At 43.8% G+C, this 16,115-nt stretch overlaps 2 protein-coding genes across 9 annotated transcripts in view; one reads left to right on the top strand and one right to left on the bottom strand.

Annotated features, from left to right (window-relative positions):
- The window catches only part of etnk1 (ethanolamine kinase 1), a 110,909-nt gene that overhangs the window by 69,398 nt on the left and 25,396 nt on the right, over window positions 1–16,115 (top strand). The gene's annotated exons all lie outside the window — the stretch shown is intronic.
- Window positions 1,806–16,115, bottom strand: part of sox5 (SRY-box transcription factor 5) — an 86,497-nt gene continuing 72,187 nt past the window's right edge. For 3 of the 8 annotated variants that reach the window (XM_070853922.1, XM_070853924.1, XM_070853925.1), the window contains 6 exons: window positions 13,541–13,736; window positions 8,646–8,821; window positions 5,082–5,184; window positions 4,533–4,706; window positions 3,322–3,538; window positions 1,806–3,128 (listed from right to left, as the gene is read on the bottom strand). In XM_070853922.1, the coding sequence (XP_070710023.1) occupies window positions 2,831–3,128; window positions 3,322–3,538; window positions 4,533–4,706; window positions 5,082–5,184; window positions 8,646–8,821; window positions 13,541–13,736 (1,164 nt within the window). In that variant the 3' untranslated portion in view covers window positions 1,806–2,830. The remainder of the gene's footprint in view (window positions 3,129–3,321; window positions 3,539–4,532; window positions 4,707–5,081; window positions 5,185–8,645; window positions 8,822–13,540; window positions 13,737–16,115) is intronic. The other 5 variants (XM_070853923.1, XM_070853928.1, XM_070853926.1 and 2 more) reach the window with 4 other exon arrangements.

Raw genomic sequence — 16,115 nt, 5'->3', positions numbered from 1 at the left:
GATAACATCAATAAAAGAGACAGTAGGGAGAGAAAAAAGAAATATACAACTTATATTACACTGTGTTATGAACAAAATATAAATCTATAACTCTATGTTATATTTACATAATTATCTTTCTTGATTTTTCAAGTTGAGATGGTAAGATATTTTTTTTTTTACTTGTAATAATTCTTACTTTGTTTTGAGCTCCACTCATGACTTTGATTGTCTTAAATAATATCATCATTATCATTATCATCATTTTCATTGTCTTGATATGGGGACAGACCTTGCCAGCAGGGATGATTGACGTCTTAATGCCCCACCCACCCACCTGATACCCTAAAAATGGACTGATCCACCTAGTCCCCTCTCTCCAGCATCGGGTTGCACCGTGGTGTAATAACAGGGGTGACTATACAGCAAAATTAAGACCCAGAGGCTCATTATGTGGCATGTAGCGAACATCTACAGCGAGGATGATTGTGGGGATCACGATGTGACGGCACACCTGAAGAGTAGTCATGGCTCCTGAAGCACTGCGTGGAGCTCAAACAAAGCAAAGGGCTCCTGATGAGAAGTGACTTTAGAGATACTGTAGATACGCCTGGTCGCCTCACACACACACACACACACACAGTGGAACATCTCGGCTGGATCGCAGTAAACACTGCTTTCCTATGATTCAGAAAACAAAACATATGTGCAGGATTTTCAAATCTAGAATACTAGACTTCAGGAAAAAGGGACAGCATAGGATTTGTTTGGTTGTCGTGATAATCTCTTCATTTTAAATGTGTGTGTGTTTGTGCGTGCATGTGTGTGTGTGTGTGTGTGGATCCAAGCCAAAGATGCTCCACTGTGTCTCGGTGAGGTGGCCAAACTAGTAAACGGGGACGGGACTCTTTGTTCACTGAAAACAGTTTCCAAAAGTGATAAAACTGATTTCCAAAGAAGAAAAAAAACAACAAAAAGAGCAAAATAAAAGAGAGGAAACTTCACATTATACATTATAATAACCATTACAAATAAAATTATAATAACAATAAAAAAAATCATGTTCTTCTTTTTCTCTGACTGCACAGAGTCTGAGTGCTTTTTAGAAATGAGTTTGGACATGAAAAGGTTATGTCTTCAGCTCGGAGGAGGGCTGGCGTCGAGTCTGTCAGTCCAGCTCACTGTCCTAACTCCGCCCGCCCATCCGTCCGGAGGATTAATACAAAACGAACGCGTCAAAAAAGAAGGGAACATAAGAAGGCAAAACAAAGCAAGGTAAAATGACAACTTTTGTTTAGATCTAAATACCTACCAGCTAAATAGAATAATGTTTCATTGACTGTCATAGTTTCATATGGTCATAAAAACCCGATAAAGAGGAGAAAAATAAATTATACTGTACATAACTTACTAAACTTAGGAAACGCTGACCATCCTTATAATTATTGTTAATAATATTATTAGACTAGAGGCAGTTTGAAGAGAAAAATAAAATACAGTATTCAAATACAAACAGAAACACTGACTGGCTGACTTCATCTCGGCTCCGCCCAAGTAGGACGATGTTGATTGGAGGAGCAGGAAAACACTGAAGGACAGAAAAACAGTTGTGTGTGTGTGTGTGTGTTTGTGTGTGTGTGTTTGTGTGGTACAGTAATTAACAGCAGCAGTGTAAGTCGCCTGTCTTTCTGCATCCTAGACGTTTTTAGCTTCTTGCTCGCACTGACAAAGAGCAGCTAGATTTTGCAAACACGTGCAAACGGCCTATCGATGAGTACACGCGGCACACACAGACACACACTGTCGGATGTTTCGGGCCAAGTCGTGCTGATGTTTTCGCCCCGGACGAGATCAAGGTAGAGGGACAGAGCGAGAGGAAAACTGGTGGATTGTCTCACAACACAGTGCTTTCGTTTCCGCTCCGTGACGCCAGAAGGACTCTCCCTAACCCCCCCCCCCTCCCGAAAAACCCCTCAAAGTGGGACAGTCCACGCTGTACTGGTCAGTCCTGGCTGGACCGTCCCAATGGATTCTGCACGGGGGGGGGAGCGAAGAGTCACAAAAACACAGAGGAAAAAAAGGGAACCGCTGACAGCACACTGCGAGGTCGAAGAAAAGATATGTTCTTGTTAAAAATAAACATGTCTGATGTCTTTCAGGTGCTTTACAACAAAAGGGGAAAAAAAAAAAAAAGAAATGTCTCTTTTTTCTATTATTATTCAAACTTGTAGCACAAAAACAACAAATCACATTCACAAGCCACTTATTGGCACCGTGTACCTGAGTGAGAATATTATAGAACCAAAGAACAAAAAAAGCTGTTTTTTTAAAAGTGTCTCTTGATAATAAACAGGTCCGCCATCTTAAAGTGTCATCTGTTAGCCTTGGACAGGTCCACTGTTCCGTCTTTCATTTTAAAATGTCTCCTTTTCTACAAACGGGTCTAAAAGGTTGCTTTCTGAGTGTGATTTTTATTTCTCCTCACTCGTGGCATTACACTCTTGCAGTAGTACTTGAATATTCCTCATCGAGCTTCAGAGCTGGCTCGGTCGTCTCTGCCTCCCAGACTCCAGCTTGTGTAACAGTCAGTGTGAGTGACAGGTCCTGTGCTTCAGTTGATTGATCAGATGCTGGTATCAGGACTCCGGTGGGAGCGGGAGGGGGGTTGGCTCTGTTTAAGAGAGTCCATGTTAGTCAGGAGGGGGGTGGGGGGGAGGGTGGCGGGTGGTGGTGCCATTGGGACTCAAGGTGATTGGCAAAAGAGAAGGTTTTCTTCCTGATTGGTGGGTTTGGGGTAGTGAGGGACTAACCAGCTGTGATTGGCTTTAAAACAGGGGGCTCTAGCGCCGTCCTATTGGGTGATATGGTTGTCATTGTCGCTGGTGTAATCCGCCTCTTCGTCCTCGTAGTCGAAGTCGTCGTACACGTCGCCGTTGCTGTCGTCCAGCCGTAGCTCCTCCTCCTTGATTCGTGGCTCGTCCCCCTTCAGGCCGGTCACATGGGGGTTCTGGTGGTGGTTGGCGTTGGGCTCTGGGCTGCTGGACATGCTTGAGTGCTCTGAGGGCATCTGGGGTGAGGGCATTCCTGCCATCGACAGGGCACCTGGGTAAACCACGCCTGCTGAGGACAAGGGGAGCTGACCCTGCTGCCTGTAACACACACACACAGCAAGTATTTCAGCACACGCAGGGAGGCAATCAAGCAATGGTGAAGGTCTTGCTCATCTAAATAATAATAAATTCAAACTGTGTGCTGATTAGACTATAAATATAAATTAAAGTATAAAAACTCTTCTCTACTGATGCAGCCCACAGAAAATAGCTCTCCTCTTAGCTCCCTTACCCAACACTAAAGTATTGCCTCATTTCCTGTCTGCGGGACCTCATGATGGCCTTGTACTCGCCAATGCGCAGCTTCTTCCCGTCCACCAGGCAGGTGCGTTTGGGCCTCGGCTTGTACTTGTAGTCTGGGTATTTTTCCAGATGCTGCTTGCTGAGACGAGCCTGCTCTTCGTAGTAGGGCTGCTTCTCCAGGTTGGTCATGGCTTTCCAGCGTGAGCCTGCACAGGGACACATTCAGTCTCATCATTGTGTCTTTGGAAGAGTTTAAGAAGACAGAGTATGAAAACTAACTAAGCAGTCAAAGTGCTTTAAACTGAGCAGGTCTGCTTTAATATCAACTCCATCGAATGTGACCCTACTTCACATGTTCATACCGACACACACGCGACCGCATTTAACACATTCACCAATACACACATCGTCCATGTGTGGAAGCGTCACCCGGAAAGAGAACGTAAGTGAGAGAAAACAAGGTTAATGAGCAGAGCGGTGAGGACGACAGGTACTCATCTAAACTAATGAGGGCTTCACTTAACCTGCCGTCGTCTCTCTCGGCTCACTTTCTGTTCATAGATCTGTAGTATCAGTCCACTGCATGTGTGTGTGTGTGTGTGTGGTTGTAATCTTGAGCATGTCTTCCCCTGTGTGTTTCATATCTGGTCTGAATTTGCACTTGACTACTGTATGTTTAATGGGTAAAAGCTGTCAGCACTTGGCTGTTCTCTCTCTCTGTTCTGAGATCTGTTAGCAATCGAGAAAGAGAGACAGAGAGAGGGGGAGAGAGAGAGAGAGAGAGAGAGAGAAAGAGAGGGGGCTTATTAAAACCAGATTTCCCTGTGTTATAAAACGCTTAGGAGCTCTTTAAAATGTCAGGGCCGATCCCGGCGGTCCGGGGGAAATGTCAGGCGGCCTCGCGCTGCTTGTTTAATGCATAATGAATTATATCATCATTTGTCGGAGCTGTGCTCTCCCCAGCCGTTCATTAACAGCTGCTTACACGATGCCACCACTTGTAATGAAATCACTGTGTGTGTGTGTGCATTTGTGCGTCTGAGAAAGCGGGGGATAGACCCCGCAGTGCACGCGTCTTCCTAGGGCTTGGGTTGCCTTGTAGTGGGTCAGGTGACAAGGGTGGGGTGAAGGCATCTGTCAATTAAAACAGACTGTGTGTGTGTGTGTGTGTGTGTGTGAGAGAGAGAGTGTGTGATTTACCGAGGATCTTGCTGATGTTGGAGTTGTGCATGTCGGGGAAGGCCTGCAGAATCTTTCTCCGCTCGTCCTTGGCCCAAACCATGAAGGCGTTCATCGGCCGTTTGATGTGCGGCTCGGAGTTGCTGCGACCCCGAGCCTCCCGAAATATTCTGGAGTCTGACACGCTGGGGGAGCCTGAGGGGGAGGGTGGAGGAGGCGGGCAAGAAGATGGGAGGAACAATATGTGGAAGAAAAAAGTAAACACAATAAAAATGAGTACAGATATAAAACACAGAATGAATAAATCACAATAAACCGCAGAAACACCCATGTAATTATCAAAAAATAAGTCTAAGGCACCTATTGTTCTTAGCTTATGAAAAGTTTTGAAGATGGTTTTCAAAGGACAGCGACAAGCAATATATTGTGCAAACTGTTAGTAAGAGGAATCACATTTTCCCATCCTTCTTTACAGCAGTTAAAATAACACACACACTTTTTGTCACCTAAATGACCACATTCATGCATTTGTGTGTGTAAATGTGTGTGTGTGTGTGTGTGTGTCCCTACCGTCAGAGTCTCCGCTCATGGTGAAGTCCAGCATGGCGTGGCTGAACTTGTCCTCCGCCTGCTGCTTCAGCTGTTGACTCAGACTCTCCAAGGCGGCCTTGTCCTAAACAACACAAACAGTTCACAGTTGCAGTCGGTCAGCGAGTGAGTCAATGAGTGTGAACATATGAATGAATGAAGCCACAAAGTGTGCGGAACGATTGCTGAATTCACTTTTATAAACCTCAATATATCATCCTTGTAAATGATTCTGAATAGATTGCTGTTAGTATTTATTTCAGCCCAAACCAGCAACTGTCTGATGTTTTGGATAACCACAGAAATCTAATTAGATGTCCGCTGCCCTAAAGCCGAATCTGTTCACAAGACATGAGGGATGAGGACGTATAAACTCCCCTTTGCTTTGAAATAAATCAGTTAGTTAAAGTCATTATACACATATATCTATACAGGGATCCACACACAAAGAAACCAGACAAATTACAGAAGCGACTTCAGTCGATAGACGGTTTGTGTTTTGGTTCGCTTTGATGGAAATTTGCGGAAATGTGATGTCAACATCAAATTGTTTTGAGTGCTGTTAGTGACGCCTGCATGCTTGAACAGACATCTGTGTGCATGTTTGTATGTGCAAGAATGTTGATTACATTCAGCCCTATTTGGATGTTTACTGTTCTGTGTGTATACTGTATATTATATGTGTGTGTGTGTGTGTGTGTGTGTGTGTAGCCACTCCTGGCAGCCACCTGCGAGAGTGGAGTGCAGCGGCTTGCCTTTCTCTTGCAGAGGCCCCTGAGGGTCGACGCATTAGAGAGAGAGAGAACGAGAGAGTGCAGCACGGACGAGAGCGAGGCCACGCCGCACGGCCCCCTGGGTATTTATTACAACCAATAAAAGGCTGATTTACTGAGCATTTACATGCTTAATGCAAGCAGCCGGCACACTCTACGCTGGAACCTGACTGCCGACGAACACACATGCACACACTCACACATACACACGCTGCAGTGCGCCAGCGCCAGCATTTTACAGTTTAATTATACGATTAGGAGCGGTACCCAAAACACTGTCGTCTTCTAAAACAACCTTCCAAAAAGTGTCCCTCTCCATTTACATGTGACCCTGGCGAGCTGGCTGGCTGGATGGAGGGAGGGCAGAATGATAATGAAATGCATTTCCTCTGTTTTTAGTCCAACAGAGTTTAATTGTTAGAGATAATTTTCCCCCCAGATTGGAATAAATAGAGCTAAAAAGACAGGCAGGGGAGAGGGAGAACACAAAGCAGAGGCACGCTGCGGAAACGCTCTTTTTTGCCACTTAAAAAGTATTTCATTTTGAATTATGCTTTAATAACTGAACAGTTGGAATGATTTAGTTGTTTTGTCGTATAAATCAGAAATATTTTAGGAATTTTCCCCATTTTGCACAAATGCAAAGCCTCATTCAAACCTTGTTCAAGGAAAAAAAAAGCAAAAATGCGTATCACACTTTTAGATTTTAAGCTTCAAGGTGCTGTTACGAGCTTTTTGCTGTGTGTGTGTGTGTGTGTGTGTGTGTGTGTGTGTGTGTGTGAGAGAGAGAGAAAGACGGAGATGAGCAGGGAGACAGAGTGGATGACAGGCTAGTCTGACATTAAGCCCCAGTACACTACATGGGAAAAGTGGATTGAATGGCTGACACTGGAGCCAAGACACAAAGTGGCGACAAAACTAATCCTCCGAGTGTGTCAGAGATGACACTGTTGTATCTGAACGTCGAGAGCTCGCCGGCTTCACATTCACGCAGCACAAAGCCAAAGGGACGGGGAAACAGGAGTCAGTGTGAGCGCGTGGCTCCAGAAGCTGAGAAAGAGGTTTTTCCAGAAGAAGGAATCAAAAAAATTCCAGGATTTTAGATTTGAAAAAAAAAAAAGATCACACACAAGAAATACAAAAAAAAAAATCTATTCTTACTCTTAGTTTTACTTTATTTTCTGGTATATCGAAATGAGGCTACAAAATAATTTTCCACCAGCATAACTGGTAAGAGGAGTCACAATAAAAGGAAAACCTTACTCTTTCATCTTATTTCACTGAATTCTTGCATGCTAACAAGAAATAATAAAAAAATAGATGTAATGAAACGATGTCCAGTTTTTTATTATCCCCTGCAGAGGAGTAAAACAGCTGAATACCTCCATCTAATACAACGAATGTGCAGAACAAGCTGTGAAATATGCTGCTGAAAATTTTTCCCGATGTTGCCTCACTTCTCAGCAGAATTTATCAATTTCCCCTCCTTCCCCTGGTGTGAATCTAATTGGCTATTAGACCGAAGCCTTTATACTGTATCTACAGTATATTACTATGTACACGCTGTCTAACTGTGTACAGAAAGCCTGGGCTGAACACGTAGAACAGTGTGTGTTTGACTGTTTCAAACACATCAGATGAGAGAGTGAAAAAAGGAAGAAAGAGACAGATAGAGCTGTTGAATGTCAGCGGTGCAGATGCTTCAAACACACTGCTGCTCTGTGTGTGTGTGTGTGTGTGTGTGTGTGTGTGTGCGCGTGCACCAGCTGACTCCCAATGTGTTTAACAAATAACCACAATTTAGCCACGCTGCCGAGGAGCCGGCGCCGTCACTTCACATTACCGTCTCCCCAACGCTCCGCTCTGCCACACACAGACACACAAACCCACACACACACACAGACACACACACACACGCATGCATGTAGCCCCGCAGTGCGCCTTACAGACACACTCATTACCTCTAAGACGCCTCTGGTTTTACCTTATCTGGCCCTGTTTAGCTTCAACACATTTCAGCGGGGACATTGTACACTGGTTTCCCTCCTACATAGTGCAGTGCGGATGGCATATGGCACAAGTGATTACACACCGACAATGAGACGGTACAGCCTGTGATGACTTCTTTTGTGAATTTTTGGAAGAATTAATGAATTTAGACCTTTGGTATCACTGTTTTTTTTTTTTTTTCAATATTGGTTAGGAGATCCATACTTTTCCCTTTGGTTTTTTGATGCTATTGATGAGTGGGACTCATTTATCATAAAAATCTTAATACCATAATTTGTGTTTTAACAGATGCAACAAATAGATGTATCAATAAACACTGTGTACTGTGTATTTCAGCAAGTATTTCCAACAGAACAAATAAAAATGAAGACTTCAAAGTAAAGAAGAGGTCTTCAGAGTATTACCACAGAGCTTTGAATGTGATGTGTAATAATATATTAATGTGGTAAAATAATATTGGATCATTGAAGTGACAGTCGACCTTTTGAACTTCTGCTGCTATGACCTGAGGTTGAACTTAGAAAGCCATTAAACACTGAGCTGCTGTTTGTCTCTATTTTAACGTGGAAAGTCACCAGTTTTAATCTGGAGAAAACGCCATTTGTTGTTAACCTCAAGACTCAGAGGAAAATAAGAAAACCTTGATGTTTGTCATGCCTTTAATCCTTTGGGGCAGTTGTCACACTTTTGCCGCCTGTTGCTAAGGTTACAGCACAATCTGACACCATGTGCCGTTAAATAGATGTGATTTAAAGTGGCTTACCTTGTCTGAGCGCCCATTGTTGAGGCTGAGGTTACTGACGGCGGCGACCTTGGCATCCAGGACCTGCTGCTCTCTCTTCAGCTGCTCCTTCATCTGCCGGGCCTCGGCGAAGGCCTTGGTCACAGCCTCGTGGTCGTTCAGGTAGGCGGTCGAGGACAGCGACGATAATAAGTCTGCTGAGACACAGACGGAGACACAGACACACGGAGAGAGGACGAGGAATTAATATGGCTTTGCATGGACGTTAGTAGTGAGCAAAATATTAATGTGATTCAAGTTGAGTTACTTTATCTACTGTATTTGAACTTTACATGTATTTAAAGATAATAAGAGTGAATTTGGGAATACATTTGAGCTGTGTGTGTGTGTGTGTGTGTGGGTGGCGGGATGTTTTCATCCAGAATGAATCTTCCCCTGAACCGTGAGGTAAAGACATTAACATACACTTGATGAGGTGAGTTTGCCAGAGCGTCTGTATTTGTCTATGTGTGTGTATCTCCCTCACACACTCACACACTCACACACTGACCACTTGACTGAAGAGCTGGGCATGTGAGTCAGAGTGTGCCCCTAGCTAGCCTTGCTACAAGCTGCCCACCGCCTCCCCACCTGCGCTCAGCCGTGAACACACACACACACACACACACACACTCACATACACACACAAGGCAGGAAAAACAAAAAAAACACAAGCAGTTGCTCACAGCTTCAACCCCTGGACATCCCCTCTAAATCCCAATAAAACATCCACCTTTTGCTATCCATCTCTTTTTGTCTGAACCCTCACAGTCCTACTTTGAGGTGGACAGATGACTCTTATTATGGCTAAAAAGTCCTGCTAATTTCCCCAGTTGAGAACATCTGTCCTGCCAGCTAACACATATCAGATCTCGCCGCTCCTCCTCTCTGCCTATTATTTGTATTATTTCCGCAGCTTAGTTGCCGATGAGGCATCTGAGGCATCTGCTCTGACTGTGTGTATGTATGCGTGGGGTTGTGTGCACTGCTATCGCCTCTCTATCAGTCGGGTTAGCTCTTAACAAAGAGCTGCGGCTGGCTTATGGGGCCTTTATCAGCGCTAATCCGCACCGCTAATGCCATCTCAGGCCAGATTACCAGCTTCAGATTGGTAATGACAGAGCCGTGAACTCTTTCAGAAGTCATAACCGGAAAATCTGGATGCGAGCGGGGCCAAAAAGGGGGGTGGAGGGGCGGTGGTGGGCGGCGGGGTGGTTGTCTAGAGAGGGCAGAGGAGGGAGAGGAGAGTGGGCGATGGAATCGGGTGGCAGTCAATTTTAATCTGGAGTCAAAAGAGAGGGAGGGGGGCGGATGGATATTCTTGCGCACATGAATGTGTGTGTGAGTCTCGCTTAAACTGACAGCAATGCCAACCATCCAGACAAGTGAATGTGACCCAGATAGAAGGGGAGGAGGGTCTCTCCCTCTCTCTGTTTCTCACTTTACACATACAAGTTTTGTCTCTATCTGAGCGCCAAATCCCCACAGACAGACGCAATACATTTTTGACCACAAAAACACTCCGGCAGGGAGGTCAGGGGGAACTGCGGTTTTTCATGACAAGACAAATGTGTGATAGTGGTAGAAGTTACAGGCGCTGACAGCCCTTCAGTTCGGTTTGAGATGGGTGGATGGATGGATGGACGGATGAGGTAGGAGGAAGAGAAACGTGCCTTTGGGTTGGTAGGTGTCAAAAAAGACAGAGAGGTGCGCTGCAGAGAAACTAGCAGAGACAGATGAACTGAAATTTCATTTGTACGAGTACCGGGGTGTCGTAGAAGGTGAAGCTACTGAGAATGAACTCAGTTTAATTATCTTTTTACCTGCAGATATGACCCAGATATTCTAAAAGCCTTTGTGAGCATAAACACCGAAGAACAATCAGATCTTTCACAATGTTGTAAGCTTTTTTTAAGGTCTATAAAATGTATCAGGGCATACATCGTCATGACATACGTTTATACAACACTGCAGCTCATGTTAAATGAGCATAGGCTCTTTTAAAGTTAAAATGACCCTGTCCAAAATTATACCAGTTTAGCATGAACACTAAAATAAATGTCAGTATTGAGATCCTTTACTGAGTTAAAACTAGCAATACAAAAATTAAAAAAGATATTCTTAATACAGGGGTATTATCAGAAACATTTACTTAAAATTAAAAAGTAAAAGAAGCTGTAATATTCATGCATATTACATATTATTGTATGAATACTACAGATGTGATATGCATTTAATGTGTAAAGTGCATTTTAATGATACAGTTGGTTGTGATGGAGATAATTTTATATAATTTATATACTTTCAGGTCATTTAATCTGTAAAAATGCATCATATTTTATTAAGGGACTTTAAAATGTTTTGTTAAATTATAATCTGTAAGTCAAAAGTATAATATTTGCTTCTGAAATATAGCGGAGCAGAAGAGTAACATGGTAATACTCCATGACCGTACAAGAGCCTTAAAACTGTACTTGTTTCTTTCACAAAAACCACAACTGTCACTGTTAAAACATTTAATCAGTCCCCTTCAGGAGTTACAGTGTGTCGCATTACAAAAAGAAAATAGTGAAATGGATGACGGGTGAATCACATGTGAATAGTTCTGTATACGTTGCTGGACATTGAATCGCTCACTAGAGTTTTACCACCTTTATTATTTCCACTACATCCACTCATGTAGAGTGTGCTCCTGTCTGAATTTAAATAACCCGAACACACAAACACACACTCACATCAAAACGTCTGCCTCTAGACTCTTTTCCAATTTGTCTGCCCCCTCTATCCCCTCTGAACTTGTAACAGGAATCCTAATACGACCACGAACCGTAATAACAAATGTGCCGGTGAGCGGCTAAACTCAGTGGCAACAGATGGGACTGTGAGCTACAACAAAACTGGGATCTGCAACCCAAAACACGCTGGTCTCCACACACAAATAATTCAGCAGGGATCACACACAAACTTTAAACACTGTAATCCATTTTTCTGAACAAAAAACATCTGGGACTGCAAATCCACTAATCTGATATTAAATCCGCCGATTTGTTGAAAAACAGTGAGATTAGCCAAGAAGTCAGAAAAAAAATGACTAACTGCCTATTGCATAGGAGGAGGAGGTGGGATTGTGAGCTTTTGTGTGCATTTGAGTGTGTGTTTGAGTGTGTGTGATGTCATTGTGTCATTAATGCTGGGTGTTTGCGCTGTCCTGGCTCATGTAAGAGGCTTGTCTAATCTCATTGGTGATACCTCCTGTCTGTCATGCGCTCCTCTCTTTATTATTCCCCCGCTTCATCACTCCGGGGGAAAAAAAAAAAGTGCTAATCCCCATCTCTCTCTCTCTCTCTCTCCTTCCCTCCTTCCCCTCACTCCTATGTCTCTCTGTCTCTTTCAGTCACTAATAAACACATAACAATGAAGCAGCCCGGAGGCAAATAGCGACATGGAGGAAAAACACAAACACACTAATTATAGCCTGTTACATATGTGTAATATTTGAACCATCACTGTTGCGTGAAAAATGGATTAAGAGTACAAAATGGTGATTCATTTATGTCATATTTTATGTATGTGTGCATATGGCCGGGTATGATTATGGCACTGGCACAAGAGACAATGGCAAAACTACGAGGAAAACGCTATTCTTGTCATCACTACTACCAACAGGGTTATTACCATTTCCCTTTAAGATGTAGATTGTCATTATGGGACCAATTTGCTTTTCATTAAAGTTTCATTAAAGTGAGCGTTTATACTGCATGTAAACAAAATGTACGCGTTCACACATGTTTTTGATTGGACATGTTGTGGAAGAAGGAGAACTGGGGCTTATTACTTCTTTCAAGTCAAGTCAATGTTCGAATCAGTGTTAATGCTGTATTATTATAATTATAACAATAATGCTGTAATGCTGAAAGACAAGCCAGCTTTAAAGCAGCTTCGAGTTTTTAACTGGTTATAAAACAGTCTCACTTTAACACTAATGTCTCTATATGACCTTCATAAGTAAACCATCAGCGAGAAGATTGACTAATTCTATTTTGTTAATCTAAATGTCTGTCTCCCAGCAAGCAGACCAGACAAGCCTGTTTACATTTTCCCAGGTAAAGTATGACAGTGAGTGATCTGTTAGCCACTTAACAGGAGGCAGGAGGAGATTCTTATTTAGAGAATTTAGTGGTTATGGCGGATACCGAGGCTGAAGAATAAGAAAAGCTAAAAAGTGATAGAGCACGGGCGTAACCATGAGTCAACCGTGGTCCATCATTCAACAGATGGTGAGAGTCGCAATGTTTGAAAGATCAATTCATTCAAACCTTGTTTTAAGCAGCAATGTGAATTCATGAATTGATGATGCTGGAAAAACAAGGCTAGCAAACACTTCAGTGTTTAAGAAAGTTACTTGTAGTTGCTTTAAACAAACAGACCTCTGGTTCACACCCTGTCAAATCATCTGACTGCTTGTCCCCTTCCCCTTTTGCACGTTGTCGTAGTGACAATAGCGATAATACTGTTTCTTTTCACTTTATTCATTCAGCCTACCAGAAACTGGACCCTAATATTCCACTAACAATCGGAATAATAGCCCAGTCAGAATACAAATACCTCAGAGACTGGCCTCATTCAGCCCGATCTGAAGTAGTTTTTAGGAAAATATTAGCACCTAATAACCATGTAAACACTTTTTCTAATTGTTTCTGATTATTATTATTATTTGTCGCATTTAATTTAACTTTATAGTTGAATGTCTCTACAGCCAGCGGAAACAGCCATAAATATGCAAAACACCAGTAAACTAACCCAAATTGGAGATGTGAGTGGTGATTTGGAGGCAGTGATGTTCCCAGTTCATAGTGAATAGACTAAGGTCCACTTACCAATCGTGCTGACTCTGGATGGTGGTCCTCCGATGCTGGAGGGGGCGACGCTGTGCTTCATGGAGCCGGCCTGGCCCAGCTTGGTGGCGGCAGCAGCAGCAGGGACCTGTGGGGAAGTTGGGGGGGAGTTGGGTGACTTGCTCTCGGATGCCTTAGGCTTGGCCGACAGGTTCAGTGGCTGTGCACCCTCACTGTCCTGCAAAAACCAAAACAGCACAGTTTCGCCTGCTGTGACCACCGTAGGAATTTGGAAGCGGGAGGTGGGGGTGGGGACCCCTCCCCCTTCCTCACCAAGACCACTCGCAATTGAGGCTTTCACAAGTACTAATCAAACGAGAGCCCATGCACAGCAATCTAAGGCAAGCCTGGTAGGACGGGTGACGGGGTGCATGCCACTGCCCGTATCCAAACAACTCGTCATGAGCAAAACAATTGACAGCACAGACAAAAATAAAGACTGATGCGTTTTGGTGCAGACCACTAACATTTGCATGCAAAATATCGAACTTCCGATCACAGCAAAGTTGAGATGATTCATACACATGCATGTGCACACTCCACATGCAGGGTCCACTAAACATGCACTCCTCAACATGCTGCTTCTCAACATGCTTCAAACAAGGCCACCGGTGACAGCAACAATCAAACACCTGAGGAGAAGAAACACCTTGAAATTATTCTGAAAACTACGGTGGATGCCTCCTCTGTCTTTCACAAAGAAGACCACTTCCCTGAGACTTTACAACTGTGAGAGTCTAAAGACACAGTGACGTCTCAGTGTATCAAACAGCAAACCGAACAGAGGACTGTCTGCCACTTCAATGTGCACTTGCTCCATTAGAAACAAGGGACCTTCATGGCTGTGAACATGTGAGTGTGTGGACGGAAGAGCGGAGCAGCACTTTCTGCCTCAAAGACACACACAGCTCCAGAAACCAATCAATAACTTTTGAAGCAACTGTTTTGGAGCTCCATGTTGTTGATGCCAACAGTATTTCTTGATGAAGGTATTATGATATGAAATATTAATATGTCCGTACCATTAAATCCGGTCATTCATCTAAATCAAAGCATGTCTGCACACAGCGATAACCTCAATACATGTAACAGACAGCGGCCCCTAAATGAATTGGCATGTGGACCGCCGCTCGACGCCGGGGGCTGTTATCATGTTAATTGTCATGGCAACACCACCCCTGCCAATGACCTAATCCAATCAGAGGGAGCCTCGGAGGGTCACATGACAGGAAGGAAGGAATTAGATCGCCGAGGGGCCAGATGTACACAGACCACTCTGTGTAATTAAAACTCCACAATTAAAAGGCAGACACAACACGAGCAGGCCAGCAAAGCTGCACAACAGAAGTGTCTGCGTGCTGTAGAAACACAGTTTGTTGTTTTAGATTCTTTTGTGATATTTTGCTTTATTATAGTGATACATTTAACTGTACATTTTATAAAGCTGAATTAAAGGGAACTTTATCTCTTACAGGTGTGGACCTGTTGTAATTCAAAGCACAGAACAGAGGCATTATTTTTCTTTATTTTCTGGTCATTAGTCTAATTGCTTCTTAGGCGGAGTAGAATCCAGCATACAGTGGGATCCAAAAAGAGAGCAAGTACTGTCTGTGTGTGTGTGTGTGTGTGTGTGTGTGTGTGTGTGTGTGTGTGTGTGTGTGTGGCATATCCACTCATTAAGGCCGACTTTCCCTGATTCCCACTCCTTGAGTCGTACTAAGCCTTATGAGCCCCTCACAACTCAATTAAGCCCTTCCAATTAAGCCCCTACATGTGTACGTGCCCATGTGTGTGCGATCACCACTTTGTGCATGTGTATGTGTGTGTGTGTGTGTGTGTGTGTGTGTGTGTGTGTGTGTGCGTGTACGATGAGGCCTAACCGGATTGTCCTTCATTAGGGGGGTCTTTCTAAATAGACGAAGGACCCCCAAAGATGCCTTCAGTGAGACAATGGGCCGGAGAAGAAGGGGAGAGAAAGGAGAAGAGAAAAACTGAGAGGGATCTTCTCAATCCTGACCCATATTATGGTGGGCTTTGGCTGGGAATGCGTTTGAATATTTATTACAAATAGATAATGCCTCTGCCTCTTGTACAGTGGATGGGGGAGTCGCTCCTCCGCGCCAAGCCAAATCCTATGGTGGGAAGGTGGCCAACCTGCATTATGCCAGTGTGGAGGAATTAGTTTAGACAGTGGAGCTGAGAGGCTTGGACCGACTTGTTTATGCATGTGTGTGTGTGTGTGTGTGTGTGTGTGTGTGTGTGTGTGTGAGTGTGTGTGAGTGTGTGTGTGTGTCATTGCGAGACATTGTTCAACAAGCCCTAAATCTCATGACAGTGTGCGTGTGTGTGTGTGTGTGAGTGTGTGAGTGTGTGAGAGGCCTCTAAAGCCTCTGAAAGGCTTGGAATCTTGAATTAATACAATTGCTTTTGTGTCTGTCTTGGCTGATGAAACAGTCTCCAGCTTTGAGACCGAAAACATGCAGAGTGACAACGAGAGCCAGAGGGACGGAGAGGAAGCAGGAGGGGAGAGACTGTGTGTGTGTGTGTGTGTGTGTGT

The sequence above is a fragment of the Pempheris klunzingeri genome, chromosome 22 (genome assembly GCF_042242105.1).
Source record: "Pempheris klunzingeri isolate RE-2024b chromosome 22, fPemKlu1.hap1, whole genome shotgun sequence".
Classification (NCBI taxonomy): Eukaryota; Metazoa; Chordata; class Actinopteri; order Acropomatiformes; family Pempheridae; genus Pempheris; species Pempheris klunzingeri.
This window is presented reverse-complemented; position numbering and strand designations above follow the sequence as displayed.